General features: G+C 41.5%; 1 protein-coding gene across 5 annotated transcripts in view; it reads left to right on the top strand.

Moving 5' to 3' along the window:
* Positions 1-25,425, top strand: part of ndrg4 (NDRG family member 4) — a 178,586-nt gene that overhangs the window by 22,265 nt on the left and 130,896 nt on the right. For 4 of the 5 annotated variants that reach the window (XM_041190933.1, XM_041190936.1, XM_041190932.1 and 1 more), the window contains exon 3: positions 22,812-22,856. In XM_041190933.1, coding sequence (XP_041046867.1) covers positions 22,812-22,856 — 45 coding nt within the window. Of the gene's footprint in view, positions 1-22,811; positions 22,925-25,425 lie in introns of all 5 variants that reach the window. The other variant, XM_041190938.1, reaches the window with a different exon arrangement.

Below are 25,425 nucleotides of genomic sequence, written 5' to 3'. Positions count from 1 at the left end.
CTCTGGTGATAGACTATCCACCAATATCCATTACAAGCCTACCGACTCCCACAGCTACCTCGACTACAACTCCTCACATCCCGCTTCCTGTAAGGACTCCATTCCGTTCTCTCAGTTTCTTTGCCTCCGTTGCATCTGTTCTGATGATGCTACCTTCAAAAACAGTTCCTCTGACATGTCCTCCTTCTTCCTTAACCGAGGTTTTCCACCCACGGTCGTTGACAGGGCCCTCAACCGTGTCCGGCCCATCTCTCGCGCATCCGCCCTCATGCCTTCTCCTCCCTCCCAGAAACATGATAGGGTCCCCCTTGTCCTCACTTATCACCCCACCAGCCTCCGCATTCAAAGGATCATCCTCCGCCATTTCCGCCAACTCCAGCATGATGCTACCACCAAACATATCTTCCCTTCACCCCCCCCCGGCGGCATTCCATAGGGATCATTTCCTCCGGGACACCCTGGTCCACTCCTCCATCACCCCCTACTCCTCAACTCCTGTCTTTGGCACCTCCCCATGCCCACGCAAAAGATGCAACACCTGCCCCTTCACTTCCTCTCTCCTCACTATCCAAGGGCCCAAACACTCCTTTTAAGTGAAGCAGCATTTCACTTGCATTTCCCCCAACTTAGTCTACTGCATTCGTTGCTCCCAATGTTCTCTCCTCTACATTGGAGAGACCAAACGTAAACTGGGCGACTGCTTTGCAGAACACCTTCGGTCTGTCCGCAAGAATGATCCAAACCTCCCTGTCGCTTGCCATTTTAACACTCCACCCTGCTCTCTTGCCCACATGTCTGTCCTTGGCTTGCTGCATTGTTCCAGTGAAGCCCAATGCAAACTGGAGGAACAACACCTCATCTTCCGACTAGGCACTTTACAGCCTTCCGGACTGAATATTGAATTCAACAACCTTAGATCTTGAACTCCCTCCTCCATCCCCCATCCCCACCCCCTTTCTGTTTCTTCCCCCTTACTTTTGTTTTTTCCAATAAATTATATAGATTTTTCTTTTCCCACCTATTTCCATTATTTTTAAATCTTTTATGCCCCCCCACCCCACTAGAGGTGTATCTTGAGTGCCGTACCATCCATTCTTAATTAGCACATTCGTTTAGATAATATCACCAACTTCAACAGCTCTGTGTTCTTTTGTTCTTTTGTCTGTGACATCTTTTGATGATCTGCTCCTATCACTGCTTGTTTGTCCCTACAACCACACGCCCCCCCTTCCCCTTCTTCCCCCCCCACCCCCAACCACCACCACCACCACCACCTTAAACCGGCTTATAATTCACCCCTCTCTTTGGATTCACCCAGTTCTGTTGAAGGGTCATGAGGACTCGAAACATCAACTCTTCTCCGCCGTGCTGCCAGACCTGCTGAGTTTTTCCAGGTAATGATATTTTAGCCTGTTAGGAATAGTATCTGGTATGATTCTTTGGAAGCAACATAGACTATTCTAGTAGAAGGTCTGTAAAAAATGGAGGATTATTCATTTGAAGCACGTTTTATTTACTTTAATTGTATGTCCTTTCATCCTATTTACATCAAATCATCCTATTTTCTTAGGGTACCTCTAAGTAATGTTTTGGATTTACTTTTATAATATTTTGACTAGCATATCACCTGTGGGTGAATCAGAAGATATTCTGTTATGTCATAAAGTGAATAAGATAATACCCATTGATTTGAAAACTTATTTGAATGCAAGGATTGGAGGTGGCAGGCTAAAAGTAGCCCTGCTGGCCAGAATATTGGTTTCCCACCTCTGGGATTGTGGGACAGCAGGGCCAATTGCCTGCATGTGGCAGGTAGACATCGCGGCTCATTAAGAGCCAACTGAGGTCAATTAAGGTGGCTGACTGGAATTTGCCTACAGGCAACAGTGACCAGTTTACTGCCTAGTTGGGCGACCTCCTGGCAGCATGACTGGAGCGGGTGGTGTTGCCAGAGCTCCAAGCATGCCTGGAGACCTTGGATGCAGGAGACTACCCACTGACACTTCCCTCCTTTTCCCATGTCCCAATGGCATGGCTCCAAAATTACATTTTTTATTTCAGATTTTTTAAAAAATTGAGGGAGGGCATGTCCATCTTGACGCACCCACCTCTTACTTTCATTACAGCCTGCTGCACCTTTCAAGCTGGAAGGCCACTGATGGCCCTGCAGCTTCAAGAGTCTACTTGCTGTTTTTAATTGGAAGGTAAACCTGTATTTGTCCCAATTAAGGAGGCATCTCCTGAAAATCGCAATGTGTGACTGTTCTCTCCCTGGTGGTGAGTTCAGGATGTGGAAACAGTCCCAAGCTCGGTTTCCTGCCCCAGTAGGAAAAATCTGCCCTTCAGCACTTAAGTATTGAGCATTACTGGAAAATGCAGCTTTTTTAAATAAAGACTTGCATTTATGCTTTTCAAGACTTCAAAAACTGTTTTACAGGCATTCAATAGCATTTGAAGTATGGTCACTGCTGTAACATAGGAAATCTAGTAACCAATTCACGTCCACAAGCTCTCACAATCATGCCATGAGATAAGATAGTTTTAGTGATGTTGGTTGAAAGATAAATATTGACTAGGAAATGAGGGAGAACACTCTGGCAGAAAAAGAAAGACTGTGACAAATATTATCCAGGTGTTTAAATTGCTGGAAGTTGTATTTGTAGTTAGGCTATTAAACCTGGACTTTGATAGTAGATGTGGAGGACAAAAGTTTTAAACTAACCAGCCTCAAGCATGTAATAAAAGCAAAATACTGTGGAGTCTGTAAACCTGAAATAAAAACGGTAAATGCTGGAAAAATTGAGCAGGTCTGGCAGCATCTTGTGAGAAACAGTGTTAACGTTTCGAGTCCAACATGACTGTTCTTCGGAACTGAGCCTTAATTATGTGTTGTGAATATCTAGTTCATAATTCATATGCTTTAGAATATAACTTTTTTGTTTTGGAATTCAAATTTTAACTGTGCAAATGAGGGTATCTGGTTGGGACTGGTTTAAAAAACAACTCTGAAGTAAATGCAACTCAAACAAGTCTTCATTTATTACACGTAAAAGGTAGCCTATGTTAATCTTGCAAGGTCAGATAGTGAAAAAACTTGAACAATGGATGATCCATCTCTAAACTTATAATGGAGTGAGGGAGTCTAGAGAAAGGATTGTAAAACTCCATTAACAATACAGATTATTCATATTAGTTACAGAATCAAAGAGTTACATTGAAGGTAAACTAATTAATTTACATTTCTGTTTGAGACTATCATTGTCATAAAGACACGCTGTGAGGGTACATGGTTCTTTTGTTTAATTTTCAGTATCTCTGTGTGTTTGCTGACAGAAAACGGCAGTACAGTTGGTTTCATGAGGGAAAAACAACTGGAATATTTGTTGTAGCTTGCAGCTAGTAGAAGAAATCTACAGTGGTCCTCATAGAGCTTCGTGACAGAAAGCAGTCAGCAGAGTTAGCTTGGAAAGCTGTGGGAAGGTAGTTGGGATCTGACAGAAACCATAAGGAGGAGCTGAGGCATTCACAGTCATAAGGTCTGCAAAGAAAAGGTAGAGAGTTGTGTAGCCAAAAAGTTAATGAAAGGACCCTCATAGAGTCTTACCTCAGAGGATAGCTGGATCACTGTAGGAAATTAGTGAGTTCTGGAGAGCTGTGTCATAACTTTGTGTTGATCCCAGAAAAAGTGAATGAACCTTGTGTGTGTGTGTGTGTGTGTGTGTGTGTGTGTGTGTGGGGGGGTGGGGGGAGGTGTGGGGCGTGTGCGTGGGTTTGTGGGATTGGAAGTAATAATAGAAGCATGGGTCTTTATAAGCTTTTGTGTTAAGCTAAAGTTTATAACTGCAACAGAACAATTGACATGTGGAGCAAACTCCTAGGGAAAGCAATTGATGCTGTGGCATTTAATGAAAGAAAAGAACATGATAAAAATGGTCAGGGCTGAGATCAGAGATTATATGAACAAGTATAGGCTAAGACAATCAGATACTTCATAATTATCCTTTTAACCTCAGCTATTCTAGCAAAACTCCAAAATATTTATACTTGCCCAAATTAATAAAGCATTTTCCTTTGGCATATTAAATAAGTGAAGTAAAGCCTATGATGATAAATTGTGCATGATCTGGAGAAGGAATGGAGTGGTAAAACCTTGTTTTGTACCTTTTGCGCATAATGGTTTCCACTGGACATGATATATGAAAAGGTATGTGAACAATAACCTAATATAAAAATGCATATAATGGATATGCATACTAGTTGCCAGCAATGCAATGTGTGTGCACATGAACTTTGCATACCAAACATTGAGGGAGAAAATTAATTAGGCCTACTTCAGGCACAAAACAGTTTCCCTCATGCAAAGTGCAGGCCAGAGGCTGCATCCGAAATTGGGATTTGGACCTCAGCAACATAATTCTGCTGAGCTGTGGACACCGATTGGGTATCCCGATGTAGCTCATCAGCTACGAGAACACCAATTTGGGGGCTGGCTGTGATACAGGCATCAGCCCTCTGGTGATATTTTTGGGGTGTGGGGTTGTGTGCTGGTGGGGTTGGTGAGCGGGAGGAGACATTTCCCCACTTTTATTTTGGAGCAATCTCCTTTCTGCATCAGGTGCCCTCAGGTCTGGTACAGTGTAAAGTTCCTACTAACATACCCTCATAATATCCTATTCTAAATCTCAAGAGTTCGTTCCATTGAACCAGTGTGGCAGTTTCTATTTTCTATCCCTGGGTGGGATATACATCCTACCCACCAAGTGATGCCACTAACTGAGATTGCCAATTTAGTGGTCAATTAGGGGCTGGTTTGTGCTGTGGGCCTACCAGGAGTTGCACTGATGGTCAAAATTAAACAAGCCAATCTGTCTAATACAGTCACGTTGTGTGTGGGCCCATCCTGCTTCCACTTGTGTGGCACTTACATTCCCCCTTTCATGTGCGAAGGGTTAATGGAGGCAGATTAGGGCAAACCTCTTGTTTATTATGAAATCAACAACCTGATATTAATGTTTTACAGAACTAACTATGATTCAGTTTTAATACTTGGCTCTGTTCTCGCAGTCAGTCACAAATTGTTCCAGTTCCTCTGCCTAGTATCATTCACACCTCTTGAATTGTGAACATTCCCTTAGGGATCTTGTCAAAATAGAAAACAATTTCAAATATTTCACTTGTATCAAGAGAAGTTTGGAAATTTAGAAACCTTTCTTAAAGATGTATTTTATTATTTATGCAAAGGTTGCTGAGAAATAGAATATTTTCTATTTCTTTTCTGCTGACATTACCATCAATGTCTCTCAGGTTGCGATACATGGCAAAGCTCTACACTGTCCTACTGAATTCTCCCTGGGTAGAATACACAGTAGAGTGCCCTTCACACTCCCAATAGGAATAGGATTGGTTCATTGTAATTCAAGCTAATTTTGTTTTTCCAAAATTACAATAGCAGTAATTTCAAAACAGCATCGACTACTGACCGAGTGTAACATTTCCATTTCCCATACCAACCATCTATGTGATCATGTCAAGGGTACTTCTGATATAATGTGCATATGTATTGCAATATATGCAATGCAGCCTACATGTATTGCAACAAGTTTCACAATGACCTGAGCTAAACCCTTGGAGGCCAGTCCTTGCTTTAGTTTAAAATCATCAGAGGAACCTTGTTCTCTCATTATCTCTTCCTATGACTAAATTGTAGCCAGGGGTCTGTCTCTGTTCAAGCATCTTGAATTAACCAAACTGGAGAGGCTTGAAATTCTCCTCTCTCAACCTCAAATCTTTTGTTCTGCTTTTGGTTCTGGAAATACTTGCCCTTTCTGTCTTCAATACACTGTGTTGTCCTTTTGTTTCTGTCATTTTCCATGGATGCTATCTAGTCACTGACTAATGATGCATGGTTTGATGCTAGCATTGTGACAGGAGTCGCGGGTGAGTCCGCCATTCTCAAATGATGATTGAGGGAAAGGTAGAAAAGGAGGCAGAAGGTGTGGAGGGGAGGGGGAAAGGAGGAGGAGTAAAATGCCAGATGGCAACACTCCCTAGTTGGTAGGAGCCTATCAGGACAGTCAGTGGGTGACAAAGGGAGGAATAATTTCACTGACTTTTACTGAGCGCACTCTTATGTATGATTTGCATTTTGCAGGGAATTTACTAGGGAGAATGTAACAAAGTAAAAGTAGGCTGCCTGTCTCACTGAGTGCCAGCTAATTACTGCTGTTAATAACACATGAGTATTGCTGAAAAAAAGAGATATGTTAAAGCTTTTCTTCTTACATTCAGCAGGACACTTAGCTATAATAATACAAGGGGAAATCAACAATTTATACTGTATGAAATGGGAGTGCTGATTGGTTGGCAAGTGGACTCTGTAGAGGCGTTGCCATGGAGAGTGGACTAATTGATGGTGACTGACAGTTAACTGCCAAGCATTGTTTGAAATTTAAACTAGGCAGCTTGACCTGTATAAGTTGCTGTTTTCCTCTTGTATTGGTATTATTGCAAAGTGTCCTGATAAGTGCAAGGCGAAAAGCTTTGACATGTCTCTTTTTTTCAGCAGTCCTCAAGTTCTGTACTACCAAATGACTAATTAAATAAGAATATCCAAGATCCCAGCAATACAAAGAGATGTAAAAGTTACACAGCGAGGTGGAAGATTAATATTTGGACCAGCTCAGGCTTGAACTGAACAGTCTACATTTGGATTGGTGGTCTTGTGATTGCTATAATGTAGCAGTCTGGGAATGAAGAGGAGTGAGCCTGTTACCAAACTGAAAGTCTATAGAGAAATAGTCCTGTCCAATCTGCTTTACATATGTAAGACTTGGACTGTGTACCAGCACCATGCCAAGAAGCTCAACCACTTTCACTTGAACTGCCTTCAGAAACTTCTGAAAATCCGATGGCAGGACAAATTGCCAGACACTGCGGTGCTCATCTGAATTGGCATGCCAAGCATGCACACCATATTGACACAGTCACAACCGAGTTGAGTCAGTCCTATAGCCAGAATGCCTGACACATGCTTACCAAAGTGAAACATCTATGGAGAGCTTGAGTCTGGGATGCGCTCTCATGGCGGTGAAAAGAAGCGCTACAAGGACACTCAGAGCTTCATTTGGACGTTTTGATGTACTTCACATCATGGCAGAAACCTGCCCAGGATTGCTGCACTTGGCGCAGTCAAATAAAAAATGATGTGGCATCCTTCGAAAGCAAATGCATACTAGAGGCAGAGAGAAAACACAAGGAGAGGAAATCCTGGGTGAGCAACTTGTCCAAAATTCAATCGCCTGCAGCACCCTGTCTATTCGCAGCAGAACCTTCTGTATGCAGAACAGCCTTAGCAGTCAATTACATATCTACCAAAACCCTACCAAACACTCCAGATGGTGAAGATGTATTATCTTCACCTCAAAGTATGAACAATAAAATACAATGTAAACCAAAAGTCTGATTTACTTGCTTAATTGGAATATGAAAAATAAGAATAGGGCATTGAGCCCTTTGAATCTGATCATGTCTTATCAGCACTTCGGTTCTATGTACCCAGCTTTTCTCCATATCCCTTCCCAAATAAAAATCTATCTCCATCTTGAAAGCTGAGATTGACCCCCATCCAGAGACTTTTACTGAGGGTGCTCTAGGCTTCTTATTACCCTTGTGTGATGGCCCATGTGCTTTTTGGGGGAAAGAAGCAATATTTTATGTTGGAGTGATGGTCTCTTTAAGAACTATGTTTCTCTAGGAGACTATTTCTGGTAAAGCACCTTGCTTCCATAACTGATCATATGACCAAGTTGCCTTGGCGATAAATAATAGAAAAGTGGTCAACAGGAAGTTAATTATGGGGTGAAGTAGATTGTGGAAGTGCTTGAGGTCTCAAGCAGGGGTTTTAGTTTTTAGTTTAGAACAGGTTTGCGACAGGAAACATCTCTTTCAAGCTGGGTTCGGTTAAAATTCTGTGTGTTGGCTAAAGGAGATTAAATAAAACTCTTGTTCGCTGAAGGATTCTATTAATAGTGAGTTGGACTTCAGGGATAGTCAAGTTAATAGGGGGAAGAGAGAGAGAAAGTTCTAGATGCAAAACTCCAGAGGTAAGGACCCTTAGAAACAGAAGAGATGCTATCAATACCTGTGTTGAGCTGGGAGCCTACATCCATGGAACTGTTTGAAGAGACTTGAAGGGACAACCTTGCTGTAAGTAAGTGGAAGGCCCAAGAAATCTCAGTCCTTATATTAATCTCTGAACAGTACACAGTCTAAGTGGTTAATCTTCCAATTTCTGATAAGTATCTCAATTGAACTAATTTGGGGTGTAAGTCAAATGGGTGTAGAAGGAAATTTGAGTTAAGAAATTTGGTTCTGATTACAAGTATCTGTTTTCATTGTACTTTTAATAGCTTTATTGTAACTGACTATTTAAGGTATAGTGTAATTATTAGTATTTGCGTTCTTTGATTTTTATGTAAAGCAAAATTCTTTTGTTTTAAATCATGAACTCATGGCTTCGTTTTATTGGGTTTTTGGATTTCCAAAGAAATAAATAAAAACGTTTCTGGTCTCCACTGAGATCATAACACTTGTGTCGAAGAGTTTCCTGATTTTGCTTGAAAATGGTCAAGCATTAATGTTAAGATTGTTTCTGATTTCCCCAACAGAGGAACTGGCTTGTTCAAATCCACCCTATCAAATTGTTATAACGATTTTGGATATCTGTTTTTCTCCTTCCTTAACTTGAAATGTGGAGGCATTTAATTTTATTGAGGTCACTACGATTCATCAGTAACACAGCAGCTCAAATCATGACCTTAGTCGCTCCACCTGTCCAATTTACAACTTAGAGAAGGTAATATGGTAATTACTATATTGTGCACCCTACAAAGAGGCCCCAAAACAACAGTGCACTAATTGCTGCCATTTGAACAAGTAGGTGTTACATAGATTTTTAACAATCATTTGACAAGGTTTCCCCTTGGTAGTGATGCCTAGTGCAGACAGTCATTGATTGGGTGAAATAGAATGCTGATATAAATTTGCCCTGAAAATGGGTAGCAACATAGCTATATATGGAATTTGTTTAAACCGGATAAAGGCTATGAGGTCAGGGCTAAAGCTAATCTAAAATGAGCTGGATGAGAGTGTTGAAAGCAAAATCTTCAACTTTATAGCTAATTCTAAAATTGAAGGTAGAGCAACCAAAGAGGAATGAATCCACCAAGGCCTGGATTTTTGTGGTGTTGAGCTGAGTTGGGAGGCTCAGATTCTTGCCCCATTCCCATTTGCGGTCATTTTTATCAATGTGGGATAAGGGAGCGGATAGTGAGCCTACATGCAGGACTCCCACTTTTTCCAGCTCTGTTGTGGTGGCGGGCATTTCAACCTGCTAAAATTTTGATGGAGCCATACCAGTTTTGTTAATAGGCATGGCTTGTGGCACCTCAGGAATCATGCACCATGGGGGAGTGTTTTTCTTGGGTCGGGAACTTTCCCCAAAAAACAGCCATTCAACATTCCTTTGAAATATATTGCCCCTCTTACCTTCTTATAAAGCTTTGAATCAATCACAGCCATTTATAGTATCAATTACAAAAATGTAATCTGAGTCACACTTCAATCAAGCAAAGCTAGCCCTCTGTCAACATTGCCTACAGGGCTGAGTCCTTTAGCCATTACTGGAGTTCAAACAATCATTCATAATGAGGCCATCTGTAATAACAGATGTTTGGCCATCTGTTCAAACTGCTTCTGTTCATACAGTTTCCAGATGCCCTTATGAATGCTTGGATGAGCTCCAAGAATGGGCAATATACTTGGCAGCTTGCAGGGGCGTGAAAGCTTTGTGTGACTGAATCATTACTTTGTGATCGTTGAGTTTTTTCAGCACTTGTGTGTTTATTTAAGATTGAGGTGTGAAGCGGATTAAAGATTTTGCCATTGTAACTATAAATATCTGCATGTGATAGACACTTAAATGTTGTAAGATCAGCAGTTTATTTCAAAATGATTTTCAAAGTCTCTTTACTCATTGTGTCAATTTCAGGAGCATCTCAAAAGACTTGTCAGACTTGCCAATGGCTCATTGGTTCCGCACATAGTAGATACTGGAAGAACATGAAGGATGAGGTGGGGGAGGTGCACTGCTCATTAAGGGGAATATCACAGCTGTATGACAGGAGGACACCTTGTTGGGCTCATGCAGCGAGGCAATATGGGTAGCGCTCTGGAATAAGAAGGCTGCAGTCACAATGTTAGGGGTTTGCTATAGGCCTCCCAATTGCCAGCGGGAGATTGAGGAACAGTTATGTAGGCAGATTTTGGAAAGATGTAAGAGCAATAGGGTTGTTGTGGTGGGTGATTTAACTTTCCCTATATTGACTGGGAATCACTTAGTGCTAGGGGTTTGGATGGTGCAGAATTTGTAAGGTGCATCCAGGAGGGCTTCCTGAGACAATTTGTAGATAGTCCAGCTGGGGAAGGGGCAATATTGGACCTGCTATTAGGGAATGAACCCAGCCAGGTGGTCGAAGTTTCAGTAGGAGAGCATTTCGGGAAAAGTGACCATAATTCAGTAAGTTTCAAGGTACCAGTGGATAAAGAAAACAGGAGTCCTCAGGTTAAGCTGCTTAATTGGGGGAAGGCTAATTATAACAATATCAGGCAGGAACTGAGGAATCTAGACTGGAGGCGAATGTTTGAGGGCAAATCAACAACTGACAAAATCATCAGTTGATAAGAATTCAGGACTGGCATGTTCCTGTTAGGATGAAGGATAAGTGTGGTAAGTTTCAGGAATCTTGGATAACGAAGGATATTGTGAGATTGGTCAAAAAGAAAAGGGAAGCATCAGTAAGGGCTGGGAACAGATGAAGCCCGTGGAGAATACAAAGAAAGTAGGAAGAAACTCAAGCAAGGAGTCAGGAGGGCTAAAAGGGGTTATGAAAAGTCACTGGCAACCAGGATTAAGGAAAATCCCAAGGCCTTTTATACACATGTAAAGGGCAAGAGGGTAGCCAGGAAAAGGGTGGGCCCATTCAGGGACAGAGGTGGGAATCTGTGTGTGGAGCCAGAAGAAATGGGAGAGATACTGAATGAATACTTCTTATCAGTATTCACCAAAGAGAAGGACTTAGCGGTCAATTTGTCTAGTGAAGAGTGTGTAGATAGCTTGGATCATGTTGAAATCAAAAAAGAAGAGGTGTTAGGTATCTTGAGGAATATTAAGGTGGATAAGTCCCCAGGGCCAGGTGGGATCTACCCCAAAGTACTGAGGGAGACAAGGGAGGAGATTGCTGGGGCCTTGACAGAAATCTTTGTATCCTCACTGGCTACGGGTGAGGTCCCAGAGGACTGGAAAATGGCCAATGTTGTTCCATTGTTTAAGAAGGGATAATCCAGGAAATTACAGGCCGGTGAGCCTTGTGTCAGTGGTCGGGAATTTATTGGAGAAGATTCTTTGTGACAGGATTTACTACCATTTGGAAGCAAATGGATGTATTAGTGAGAGGCAGCATGGCTTTGTGAAGGGGAAGTCGTGTCTCATTAACTTAATCGAGTTTTTCGAGGAAGTGACAAAGATGATCGACGATGGAAGGGCAGTGGCATGAATTTCAGTAAGGCCTTTGATAAGGTCCCTCCTGGCAGACTGGTACAGAAGGTAAAGTCGTACGGGATCAGAGGTGAGTTGGCAGGATGGATACAGAATTGGCTTGGTCATAGAAGACAGAGGGTAAAAGTGGAAGGGTGCTTTTCTGAATGGAGAGCTGTGACTAATGGAGTTCTGCAGGGATCAGTGCTGGGACCTTTGCTGTTTGTGGTATACATAAATGATTTGGAGGAAAATGTAACGGGGCTAATTAGTAAGTTTGCAGACGACACCAAGGTTGGAGGAGTTGCAGGTAGTGAAGAGGATTGTCAAAGGATAGGATACAACGGGATATAGATCGGTTGGAGACTTGGGCGGAGAAATGGCAGATGGAATTTAATCCGGACAAATGCGAGGTAATGCATTTTGGAATATCTAATACAGGCAGGAATTACACAGTGAATGGCAGAACCCTTAAGTGCATCGACGGGCAGAGGGATCTGGGTGTACAGGTCCACAGGTCACTGAAAGTGGCAACGCAGGTGGATAAGGTAGTCAGGAAGGCATATGGCATAAAAAAAAACTGCGGATGATGGAAATCCAAAACAAAAACAGAAACAGAAATACCTGGAAAAACTCAGCAGGTCTGGCAGCATCGGTGGAGAAGAGCACAGTTGACGTTTCGAGTCCTCATGACCCCTCAACAGAACTTGCATATGGCATGCTTGCCTTCATTGACAGGGGTATTGAGTATAAAAGCTGGGAAGTCATGCTGCAGCTATATAGAACCTTAGTTAGGCCACATTTGGAATATTGCGTACAATTCTGGTCACCACATTACCAGAAGGATATGGAGGTTTTGGAGAGGGTGCAGAGGAGGTTTACCAGGATGCTGCCTGGTCTAGAGGTTATTAGCTACGAGGAGAGGTTGGAGAAACTCGGATTGTTCTCACTAGAGCGACGGAGATTGAGGGGCGACTTGATAGAAGTTTACAAAACTTCTGTGTGGCATGGACAGAGTAGATAGTCAGAAGCTGTTTCCCAGGGTGGAAGAGTCAATTACTAGGGGACATAGATTTAAGGTGAGAGGAGAAAATTATAAAGGTGATGTGCGGGGCAAGTTTTTTAAGCAGAGGGTAGTGAGTGTCTGGAATTCGCTGCCAGAGGTGGTGGAAACAGGTACGCTAGTGGTGTTTGAGGCAGCTTGACAAATACATGAATAGGATGGGAATAGAGGGATAAGGAACCCGGAAGTGCATAACGTTTTAGTTGACGGGCAATATGATTGGCGCAGGCTTGGAGGGCCGAAGGGCCTATTCCTGTGCTGTACTTTTCTTTGTTCTTGTTCTTTGATGTGTGGAGGATATGAGGGGTACAGGTGATATGGGGCTATGGAAGGTTCATGGGGGTGGGTGAGGGCTAGAGGTTCTACAGCCATGAATACAACTGGGCCTACCTCCATCCCATGCCTGCCTCCTTGTCACAAATAAGGCAAGCAGGCTTCTACGGGACAGATAAGGTGGCGGTCTGAGAAATTCCTGACACCTGATTCACATCTCCTTGATGAAAATCTGGCCCCAAATGTTGAAGTATTTGATGCTTTAGGAAAGAGGAGCTGCAGAAAGAAAATGCAGTTAAATGTAGGCAAATATAAATAATTAGGGGTGAAGTTTTTAATAGAAAGTATATGTTAATTGGAGCACTCATCCAGTATAAAGGATTAAAGGGTTATTGTGGTAGAAACATTGAAATTGCATCACCCATAAAAGAGAAAGATGCCTGGGTTATATTAGTGGTGGTCAGGATGCATATCAGAAGGGGTGATATTTCTAAATATGTGGTCCTGGTTAAGCCCTGCCTGCAACGCTGATCGCCATGTGATAGGGAGGATATTGCTTTTTAAACTACACAGTTTAGAGCTGTCAAGGTGTTACCAGAAGTCACAAATCTTAGGCTACGAAGAAAATCAAAAGATGATGGGAATGTCCTTGCTGGGGGAGGAGCTTTGAAGTGACCTAAAAGGATTTTTCAAAGTTATGAAAGTAATTGATGAAATTGTTCTGACAAAACTAAAAGACTCAAACTGAAGAATAAACTTTAAAGGAAATTAGCAGTAGAGAGGTTTAGATAGAACTATATGCCACAGAGCATAATGTTCATTTGGAATATATTATTAGAGAACATAATGAAACAAATAGATTCAGGAGACACCAAACTGTCAGCAGTATGAGACTGATATAAGTAGATAATAGTAAACATTGTTTTCTGATTAAATTTGAGCCAATCAGAAAGTAATATTTTATAATCTGCTGAACAAAGAGAAGATTAGAAACATATAGTGAGCGAATTCTAATGAGTTTGAGATCCAAACCAAAAAGAGGTTGGCACGTTAACCAATTCCTCTTTCTATAATTTCCTACATTTCTGTACACTTGCCTCATCACAGCTCTTGTGCTAATGATGCTCCTAGAAATTTTAATCCGAGTGTTTCCTATTTCCTTCAGGATTCTAATATCTATAGCAGCTGGCATAATTGCCCTTTTCACATTTCTTGGTGACAGATTGCCCTATTGCTTACGCTGTAGGTTTTTGTTCAAAAAATTACAAGATCAGGAAATTACACAGTAATCGCTTGCGAAAATTGATGTGGAGAGTCCGTTCATTGATCAGTTACCTAAACTGGTTCTCTCTCTATCTTTTCAACTTGTCCCTTCAAGGCTTAACTGGCCTTCAGCACAACATCTATCGCCAAGTTAACTGAAATATTCCCGTAGACCATTTGGATTTTTTCCCATTGTGTGTTTTTAATTGACCTCTTAATAATTCTAATCTTCTATTAAGACTTCTATCGCTCGTTTTATCCTTAATTCTTGAATTACTCAGTACATTTGTTTCTTTGTATCTATTAAAGTGTATCTGTTTGAGCTTTAAAGGTTAGTTTTCACCTTTTTAGCTCTTGTACCATTACTATTGCTAAGTTTCTATCATCATTTTATTTTAACGTTGCTTTAACAAAATGTAGACGGGTTGCTGTCAGCTTGGCTCAGTTAGATGCAGTCTCTGAATCATATTGTGGCACGATTAAACATCTGTGAAGGCATAATCATGTTATCAAGTGTAGCACTGAGGGAGCATTGCATTGTCATCTTTTGGAGAGATGTTAAATTGAGGCTTGTCTCACGGTTCAGATGGACACGAGAGATTCCCTAGGAATATTCGGAGAGTAAGATATATTCTTGATGTACTGGCCAACACTCCTCCCTGAACCAACACAACTAAAAACATAATAACTGACTATCTGTCTTTCTGCAGTTTATGAGATCTTGCTGTGCACAAAATAGTAATTACCCTGTTTAATAAAGCATTTGAAGGTGAGTGTTTTAGGACATTGAGTGGCAAAGTGAGGTGTTTTTTATGTACCAAGGTTCTTCTCAGTTTCGTGTAGAGCACATGTGTCGTGAAGAGATATTAATGTACATTATATTATTGCAAATTTTTTTTTAGTAGTGGTTTAGTTTGTGTGTGTGCTAATTGGATTAAAGCCAGCTAGTCTGGGTGCTTTAATGTATGGAAGTTTTGAGATGTAGACAGTAAGGTAAAGGTTGCATTTGCATTTTGTTGAATAAACCATTCAAAGACTGGGAGTGAAATCTTGCACCTAGCTAGGAGACACCATGTAATGTTTATATTACTAATAAAATTGGTGCTATGAAAGGGGATCAAAGGCCTAGTGATACAATGAAAATTTACATGCAAAGGGGAAGGCTAGGTATAACAGAAAGGAGTTTTGTGTGTGCAGGTCAGAGGCAAGTAAGAGCTAAGCCTGTAAGCCTACCATTGCGTCTGCGAAGGAACAAGTTGAAAGGAACCTCATTGAATTCATAAGTTGAAAATGCTTTGCCTGGTGCCTGTTTAAGTCTATTGGCTTTGGTTGCCTTAATGGAGCTTAATTTGCGAATTCGTTAAAAAAGTTATGATAGTAGTAATTTGTAGCCATGTGTTTGTGCTTAATTTGTTGGAAATTAATAAATGTTTAATTTAGTTTGATATAAAAACCTCTCAAACTGGTGGTCTTATTCTTGAATTTAGAGCTGCAACTCAAAACATACCAATTGAAAATATAGGTTATGACAATTGTTTAAAGTTTCCCTCTGGGATTTTTAAATAACTCAGCCTTTACAAACTGCTGTGTCATAACAACTGGGGTCTTTTGGCGGGATAATATTTATAATTACTTGATTGCTTTGGAATTGGTGAATCTTAAGGTTACGAGTACGAGAAACACTTTGAATTCAGGGGAAAAATTTTCCCCCCGTTGGGAAGTGCAGGAGTGGGCGCGCCTCCGATCGGCGCCCCTGATCGGGGGCAAGCCGCCATTTTACGTGGGCGGGCCAATTAAGCCCTCCCAGCCTGACGTCCGCCAGGAAGTGCTATGCGCGCCCTGTGCGGGAGGGGGAGGATTCTCTCAGCTGAGAGTGCGCTCTTTGCACATGCGCGCAAAAGAGCACACTCATCTTCCTGAGGCAAAGTGCTGCCCCAGGGAGATCGGCGCCAAATTTAAAAATGGTGAAAGGGCAAAAATAAAATTTCCCTGACATGTCCCCTCATGTGACACTGTCACATCAGTTGAGACATGTCCATCACTTTTAATCAAACATTTATTAAATTTTTAAAAACCCTCATGAAACCTCATCCCACCCATGGCTTTTTCTGAAGCCCACCAGGGCTCCCGGCCTGCCCGCCACCCTTAAGGTTGGACGGGCAGGTCCATTAATGAGCTTAATGACTTTTAAAATGGCCTCAATAGGCCCTTGACAGGTCGGCGGGCGCACAGCTGATTCGGCTGCGCCCCCACCAACCTGAAAATTGAAATGACACAGGGTGGCATCAGGAGTTCTGCCCGATGTCATCCCGCGTCATTTTATGTGTTGGCGAGCGGGCTCCAGCCCCCACTTGCCGATCTAAAGATCCTGGCCCAGAAGTTGGTGAGGTTTTTTAGAAGTGGTGAGACTGCAAGATGGCTTTGGCAATTGCTAAGACTTGCCTGGGAGTAGAAGATATAACTCTGATTGGGTTGGGAAAAATAACCAAAAGTAAGTTAACAGAGTTAGCAGATAAGTTAAAATTGGGGTGACCTGCAGGGACTAGGAAATCGGATATAATTAAAAGTATAGCACTGCATCTACAGTTGGAAGTCATACCTGACATTAGTGAGTCACAACTGGAGGTAGTGAGATTTAGTTACAAATGAAGATGCTTGAATTTGAACAAGCAAAGGAACTGAAAAAGCTTGAATTGGAAGCAAAGGAAAGAGAACGGGCATTTAAAAGGGAACTGGTAGAAAGACAGGAGAGAGAAGGAAAGCAGGGAATTAGAAATTGTGAAGATAGGGAGGAAAGAGGAAAAAAGACAGAGAATTCCAACTGAAAATGTTGGCAGTTAAAAAACAGAGATGCCAGTAGTTGAGGAAGGACTTATCTCCGGAGTGGAATCCAGTGGGGAGATGTTTAAATTTGTACAAGCTCTTCCAAAGTTTGAGGGAAAACGATATTGAAGCATTATTTATTTCATTTGATACGCTAGCTAAACAGATGAAATGGCCACAGGAAAACTGGACATTATTATTGCAATCTAAATTGGTGGGTAGAGTGCATGAGATATATGCTTTGCTATCAGAAGAAATGTCTGTGAATTATGATGTGGTGAAAAAGGCTATCTTGAGTGCATATGAGTTGGTTCCTGAAGCATACAGGCAGAAATTTAGGAGGTTGCGAAAACAGCCTGGGCAAACTTAGATTCAGTTGGAAAGAGTAAAACAAAGTAATTTTCACTGGTGGATACGGGCACTAAAAATAGAGACAATGTATGCTGCTCTTCAGGAAGTAATTCTTTTGGAAGAATTTAAAGATTAAATTCCTTTGGTAGTGAGAACTCGTGGAGGAACAGAGGGTTGATTCTGTAAGACAATCAGCAGAGATAGCTGGTGATTGAGTTAGTTCAAAGAGCTAAACCTTTTTCTCATCACCCTTTCAAATTGGAAAGGGGTTAAAAAGTAGGAAGATGAAAGGAAGGTAGGTATTCAGGGAAGAGAAGGAGTAGCTGGAAGTTCCAAGGATTTTTTTTTTCTCGGAATAAAAAGGAGGAGTATTTACAGCATTTGGAAGAATTATTTACTCGCCTACAAGATGCTAATTTGGTGATGAACTTGGCTAAAAGTGAATTTACAAAAGCGCAAGTTACGTATCTAGGCCATACCATTGGACATGGTAAAGTGGCTCTGAGAGATGCAAAAGTCAAGGCTATCATGGACTTCCCAGTGCTTACAACAAAATGAGAAGTTTTGAGATTTCTGGGCATGAGTGGGTTTTACCAGAAATTTGTACCAAAGTTTTGCCAAGTTGTTGCTCGACTGACTGAACTATTTAAAAAAAAACAAGAACTTTCAGTGGACACTGGAGTGTCAAAATTCATTTGATAATTTTAAAACAGTATTAACCAAGACACTAGTTTTTGCAGTACCCAATTATGCCAAGCAATCTAAGTTGGCCGTTGATGAAAATGATATAGGCGTTGGGGCTGTACTGTTACAAGAAGATGACACTGGAATTCAAAAACTGATTGGGTATTTTTCACAGAAGCTGAATGTACAACAGAGAAGATATTCAATGATCAGAAAAGAGACTTTGGGTTTGGTGTTAGCAATGCAGCATTTTGAAATTTATGTTGCAAACAGTTCATCAGAAATAATTGTTTATGCCGACCATAATGTTTTAACGTTTCTGGACAAATTTCGAGACAGAAGTGCAAGGCTTTTTAGGTGGAGTCTATTATTACAATCATTTAATCTACATATTATACACATTGCTGGAAGAGAAAATCTTCACAGTTGCATTATCAAGAGTTTGAAGCTTAAAGGAAAATTGGACATGTTTTTTTAAAAAAAACCTGGACACTGAATTGGAGTGATTTATGTTGATTCTAAGGACTTGTGTATCTATATTGTGATCTTAATGCATGCATCTGGTAATGTAATAGGGAAATAAGAATAGGATTTAGTGTGAGATGGTTTTGTTTTTAAAACGACGCCAGGTTTTATTTTTCAATAGGAAGGAGGATGTCATGAAGAGATATTAATGTATATAATGTTATTGGAATTTTTTTTTACTAGAGGTTTAGTCTGTGTGTACTAATTGGATTAAAGCCAGCTAGTCTGGGTGCTTTGATGTATATTTTGAGATATAAGCAGTAAGGTAAAGGGTATATTTGCATTTTGTTCAATAAACCATTCAAAGGCTGGGGGTGAAATCTTGCACCTAGCTAGGAGATGCCAAGCAGTCTTTATATTACTAATAAAATTGGTACTATGAAAGGGGTTCAAAGGGCCTGGAGATACAATGAAAATTTACATTCAAAGGAGAAGGCTGGGTATAACAAAGGAATTTGTGTGCGCAGGTCAGAGACATGTAAGATCTAAGCCTGTAAGCCTACCACTGTATCTGTGAAGGAACAATTTCATTTTGAATTTGTAAGTTGAAAAATGCTTTGCCTGGTGTCTGTTTAAGCCTATTGGTTATTGTTGCCTTAATAGAGATTAATTTGGGAATTTGTTTAAAAAAAAAAGTTGTGATAGTAATTTGTAGCCATGTGTATGTGTTTAATTTGTTGGAAATTAATAAATGTTTAATTTAGTTTGTTATAAAAACCTCGCTAGAACTGGTGGCTTTATTCCTGAATTTAGAGCTGCAACTCAAAACATACCAATTGAAAATATAGCTTATGACAGTTGTTTAAAGTTTCCCTCTGGGATTTAAAATAACTCAGCCTTTACAAACTGCTGTGTCATTAAAAACATGCCACATTCAAACAGCTGGATGTTCGTCTCCGGTGGTGGCTTAGAATATGCATTATTGGATTGGACCCCCACAGAGCACCTCCATTTTCAGTTTCATTGCTGTCAGTGGAATTAAATATCAATTGTTGCGTATGATGGGCAGTTAATTTGGTATCACCCATTTTACGCCATGGCCCAAGGAGAATTTTTCTCCCTAACTATGTTTGTAAGATTAAGAAACACTCACTTTTCTGAAAGGCTCAAAGTTAGAAACAAGTTTGCTACTACCTACTTCTGTATTTTACTTAACACTTCTGTCATATTTCCAATCTATTGCAAACAATGCTATGAGGAATTCATCGTGTTCTTCAATGCATTTAATGTTTCTTTTTTTTATTTTCCTTTTCTGCTGAAAAACCTGATCCACCTTAAAACTTTTCTTGTTGTTCTGGCTATACTTTTGTAGATGAGTGCAATGGTATATTATTTTTGGCTTTCAGTACCACATCAAATCTGGCTATAAAGTGATCGCAAGCACACACTTCTATGTTACTAATCAGCTGTACTAAATGCTAAAATAAAAACAGAAAATGCTGGCAATACCCAGAAGACCAGGCAGCAACTCTGCCTGGGAAGCAGAGTTAATATTTCAGGTTGATATGAAACTTGGAAGTATTGTGAACTGTGAGGAGGATAGTGTGGAACTTCAAAAGGTTGAGATTGTGGTGGAGGCAGGTTCAAACGGAGCAGGATCAATCGAAGCATTCAAAAGGGAATTAGACTGTAACTTGAAAAGGAAGAATGTGCAGGGTTACTGAGAGAAGGCAGGAGAATGGCACTAAGTGAACTTAGTGCCAATCATACAGCCAGTGCAGACACGGTGGGCCAAATGGCCTCCTTCTGCACTGTAATAAACCTGTGATTCAGTGACCTTCCATTTTCTGTTTTTATTTCAGATTTCCAGCATCCGCAGTATTTTGCTTCTATGCTAAATGCTAAACCTGTTACAGCATCTAGAAAGACATTTAGTAGCACATCTCTCAAACATGCCAAACCATTACATGTGCAATCAATTATCTGGAATTGCAGTTGATTTGGCATAGGTAAACAAAAGACAGATATTTTGTGCATGACATGATAGTGATGTTGACACTAGGGCCCCAATATTGATGGGCCGGCTGTTCGTGCGGAAGGGGTGCAGTTTCAGACAACAGACAGTACATCTTTTCTTTTCAACAGGTTCCCAGCCATGAAATAAGCCCGATTGACGGGCATGGCTCCTTGTTGGTTGGGGAGCATTCTGAAGGAGCCTGTAGCCAGAAAAGCAGGTAAAGAACCTGCTGCTGTGTTAGTGGGATTGTGTGGAAGATAGTTTCTGAATCTTTGGAGGGGATCCAATGCCCGATCAACATCCTGGGGGGATACCATTGACCAGCAACTAAACTGGTCTAATCATACAAATACTGTGGCTACAAGAGCAGGTCAGAGGCTAGGAATCCTGAGGCGAGTAACTCACCTCTTGACTCCCCAAAGTCTGTCTGCCATCTACATGGCACAGGTCAGGAGTGTGATAGCATACTTGCCTAATGAGTGCAGCTCCAATAACACTCAAGCTTGACACCATCCAGGACAAAGCAGTCCGCTTGATTGCCACCCCATCCACAAACATTCACTCCCTCCACCACCAATGCACAGTGGCAGCAGTATGCACCATCTACAAGATGCACTGCAGGAACACACTAAGGCTCTTCAGGCAGCACCCTCCAAACCCACAACTGTTACTATGTAGAAGGACAAGGACAGCAGACACATGGGAACACTGCAACTTGGATGTTCCCCTCCAAGCCACACACCATCCTGACTTGGAAATATATTGCTGGCCCCTCACTGTCGCTGGACCCAAATCTTGGAACTCCCTTCCGAAAAACACTGTGGGTGTATCTACACCACATGGACTGCAGCAGTTCAAGAAGGTAGCTCACCACCACTTTCTGGAGGGCAGTTAGGGATGGGCAATAAATGCTGGCCTAGCCAGCGATACCCACGCCCTACGTATGAAAAAAATCCCCTATTCCCAAGAGGTGGGGTGGATGTGAGGAGGTTCCAATAACTGGATGGAGCTCCAATGGCAGGGGTGATGCTCCAATGGCAAGGAAGAAGGTAACTTGGTGAGGTGGGTGTAAGCACACCTGCTTCTCCTGGTCCACAAGCAATTCTGTAAAGGCCCCAACCCTGACTCTGTTAGATCAGGAATTAGGCAAATAGGAGGTGGGTTGGGGTTGAGATTTAAAAATTCTTACATCTCACCTGACCTCAACCCAAGTTTTGGGATTAAAATTATCCCCTAGTTCTTTGCTTCATTGTGGTGTTGAGAAGCAGTTACTAGTTACCTCTATGAAATATCTTTCTCCCTTTTGATTAGGCATGGTCTGACCAATTTAACCTTGGTTGTAGAAGCCACCCTTGATTTTGTGTACAAGGATATGGTTCAATGCAATGACACTGTCCAGGGGGATTCACAGGCAGAATTAAGATGTGAAGTTTCTCCAGTGATATTTATTATTTGACAACAGACAAGGTTAGCAAATAATAAAACTGTCGCACCATTTATTGAGCAAAGGAGATTACTGTAATCCTAATTTTCTATATGGATAGTCAGAGATCTGCGGCTAGAAGATACAAGAAACTGAGGCACCCGTGAGAAAACTGATATAAAAATACATCGAGCTTTTAAAGCCTTTATTTATTTGCAGTGGCCCGATGACAATAGTATTTTTAAATGGTTCAAATTAAAAGCTTTGTGTATAATGTGCATCAAAATTTAAATGTGTCAGTGACATAAAAAATAATCTGTCATGCTTTTCTAATTAGAAGCATAGAAAGAAGCCATTCAACCATGGAAAGAGCTATCCAAATAGCCCTACTCCCTGCTCTTTCCTTATAGTCCTGCAATTTTTTTCCTTTTCAGTATAAACCCAATTCTTTCTTGAAAGTCACTATTGAACCTGGTTCCACCAATCTTTCAGGCAGTGAAGCCAGACCACAACTGTCTGCATTAAAAAAATTTCTTCATCATGCCACTGGTTCTTTTGCCAATATCTTAAATCTGTGTCCTTTGGTTACCAACTCCCCTGCCACTGGAAACAGTTTCTTCTTATTTACTCTATCAAAATCCTTCATAGATCTCTGAGAACCCACCCTGACTGTGTGAAATGCTGATCTCTGGTTTATGGCTGATCCCCCGACTAGTTGATTAGGGTGATCCCCCAACTGTGTTGTTAGGCTGCATCTGTATTTTCTTCCTGTTTACTGTTAGAATTTAAAACATCACAGCTAATGAAGATCTTCCATTGTTGCTTCATATGAAGTTCTTTCTCTTTCTCTTTGTAGGAGAATTGCGATATGTTCCTGCCCCCCATGGACTCAGACTGGCAGGTACTGTGCACCAGCTCTTTTTGACTTTGTACAACTGGAGAAGAGCCTTGAATTCTGCTGGGATCAGGGTAATTTCTGGGGACAGAATCTGTGTGTCTGGTGCTGTGTGAACCTCGGAAATTCTTTATGGTCTTCCTGCTGTCCTAATTTAAAATGTACATTTTAAGCCTACATTCAAAATATATTTTCTCCCACTAGTTAAGTTTGCTCTTGCCAGCACCACACCTCAGGTAAAGAGTGGAAGCAGACAGTGCTTCACACCACTGCTATGGTAAGAAAATTATTTGCCAATGCCACTATGTATCTGGGCAATCTGCAGATCCACGCTGGGGTAACCAGGCTTCGTGATTCTCTCATCACTGCAAATGATTGCCTCTGCCTGCTGACTTTTCGTCCAAGAACAATACAGACCAGGAGCAAATTGCAGGCGAAACCTACATTGCAGCGCCCCATGACACAGTGCCATGCTCCCAAGAGTTGTACTTTAAAGGATGGGAAGAAAGATGCGAAATATCTGGCATCCTTGTGAAAGATAGTTGAGTGGCCAGGAGTTAAGTGCGAATGTGATCATTGGATCAGAGAGAGGTCTCATGGAGGAAATGAGCCTGGTGAGGTTGGGGGAAAATATTAGGAACATTACAGGATTGGGATTAGGGTGGGGGAAGATGAGGAAGCAATGGCACATAACACAGTTGTATAGTTAGTCTCGATTGTTGAAAAAAGAAATCCATAAGCTCCTCACACTTGGCAGTGAAGATAGAGGGGCAGGAGTACAACAGTCTTTGAAAAAAAACAATTGTCCCCACAGTGATCATTAGGTTTGGATTAGCTATAGAAAAAGACAAGGAGCAAACTAGAGTAAAAATACTTGATTGGAGCTGGCCAATTTCATTGGGTTGAGAATGGATCTATCTGGGGTAAATTGGAATCAAAGATTGCCAGGCAAAAATGTAATTGGACATTGGGCTGTCTTCAAAGAGGAGCTGGTTTGAGTACAGTTGAGGTACATTCCAATGAGGGAGAAAGGTAGGACAACGAAAGCCAGAACCCCCTAGATGTTGAAAGAGATAGAGAGCAAGATGAAGCAGAAAAAGGAGTATGACACATGTCAGGTGGTTGATGCAAGTGAGAATCGGGCTGAATGTAGAACATTGAGGGGAAGTGAAATGAGAGGCAAGGAGAGAATATGAGAATAGACCGGTAGCTAATGTAAAATGTAACCCAAATGCCTTTAAGTTCGTAAATGGTAGACAAGTAGTAAGTAGTAGTGGGGTCGATTAGGGACTGAAAAGGAGATTTACGCTTGGATGCAGAGGGCATGGTTGAGGTGTTAAATGAATACCTTGCAATTGTCTCTACTAAGGAAGAAGATGCTATCAAAATCACAGTGAAAGATCACATAGTTGAGATGGTGGATGGTCTAAACATGGATAAAGGGGAGGTACTAGAAAAACTGGATGCACTTAAAGTAGTTATGTCATCAAGTTCAGATGGGATACATACCTGGAGGCTGAGGTAAGTAAGTCTGCAAATTGCCATAAGCTTTCAATCCTCTTCGGATTCGGGGAGGGGTATTGTCAGAGGACTGGAGAATTGCAAATGTTACACCCTTGTTCAGAAAAGTGTGCTAGGATAAATGCAGCATCTATAGGCCAGTCATGGTGGTATGGAAATTTTAGAAATAAAGGCCCAGATCTTCAGGTCTCTGGATTATTGGAATCTGGATATACCCCCAAAAACATGCTTCGGGACCCTGCGGAAGTCCCAATGCATTGATTCCATGGTGATTGCCTGTGAATTTTGAACTTCCAACAGAAAAAGTCCCCTGCTTCCTGGCAACCTTCAAAAAAATCTCAGACTCTTGCGTTAGAATCGGAGATTTTGGACAGTCCCAATTTACTTACCTGGGTATTACCCAGGAAACTTTAGACAGAAGAACCCTTGCCTAACTCCTGTGTAATTATACATCTGACCCCCTGATTCCCCTCCCTCTGACCCCCACAAGCCAACCTGACGAGCTCCAGCACCACCCAGGCCGTCCCCTGACAACCCCCCCCACTGACTACCACTTCTGACCCAACCTGACCTGACCTGACTAACCCCCGCCACCCGACTTCCTGCCCTGACCCAACCCGACTATATCTCCTGGCCCAACTACCCAGCTCAACTCATTCTACCCATCTCAATCACCCCACTCAGCTGCTGCCCTATTCCCCCCTGCCACTGGACCCCATTGTTACCCTCATACCCCCTCACATGCCCATCCACCCGCTCATTACTGCACACTCAGAAGCTTGGGGATCTTTAAATATGGAGACTAGTGCCATTCCTGTGCTGAGAGTTCTGCAGGACCCTTCATCGGAAATCGAAGCTTTTTTGATGTATCCAGGTAAATGATTAGTTTTCTGTTTGATCAGTTGGTCAAAGGGGTTCCGACTCTGTAAGTTTTGGGTCAGTAATTCACAATAAATCTAGGAGTCACTTGGACAAGTGTAGATTAAATAAGGAAAGCCAGCACAGATTTGTTAAAGGCAAACAATGTTTAACTAACTTATTTAATCAAAAAACT

Source organism: Carcharodon carcharias, chromosome 7 (assembly GCF_017639515.1).
Source record: "Carcharodon carcharias isolate sCarCar2 chromosome 7, sCarCar2.pri, whole genome shotgun sequence".
Taxonomy (NCBI): Eukaryota; Metazoa; Chordata; class Chondrichthyes; order Lamniformes; family Lamnidae; genus Carcharodon; species Carcharodon carcharias.
Note: the sequence above shows the minus strand (reverse complement) of the source record. Positions and strands in the feature narration are given on the sequence as shown.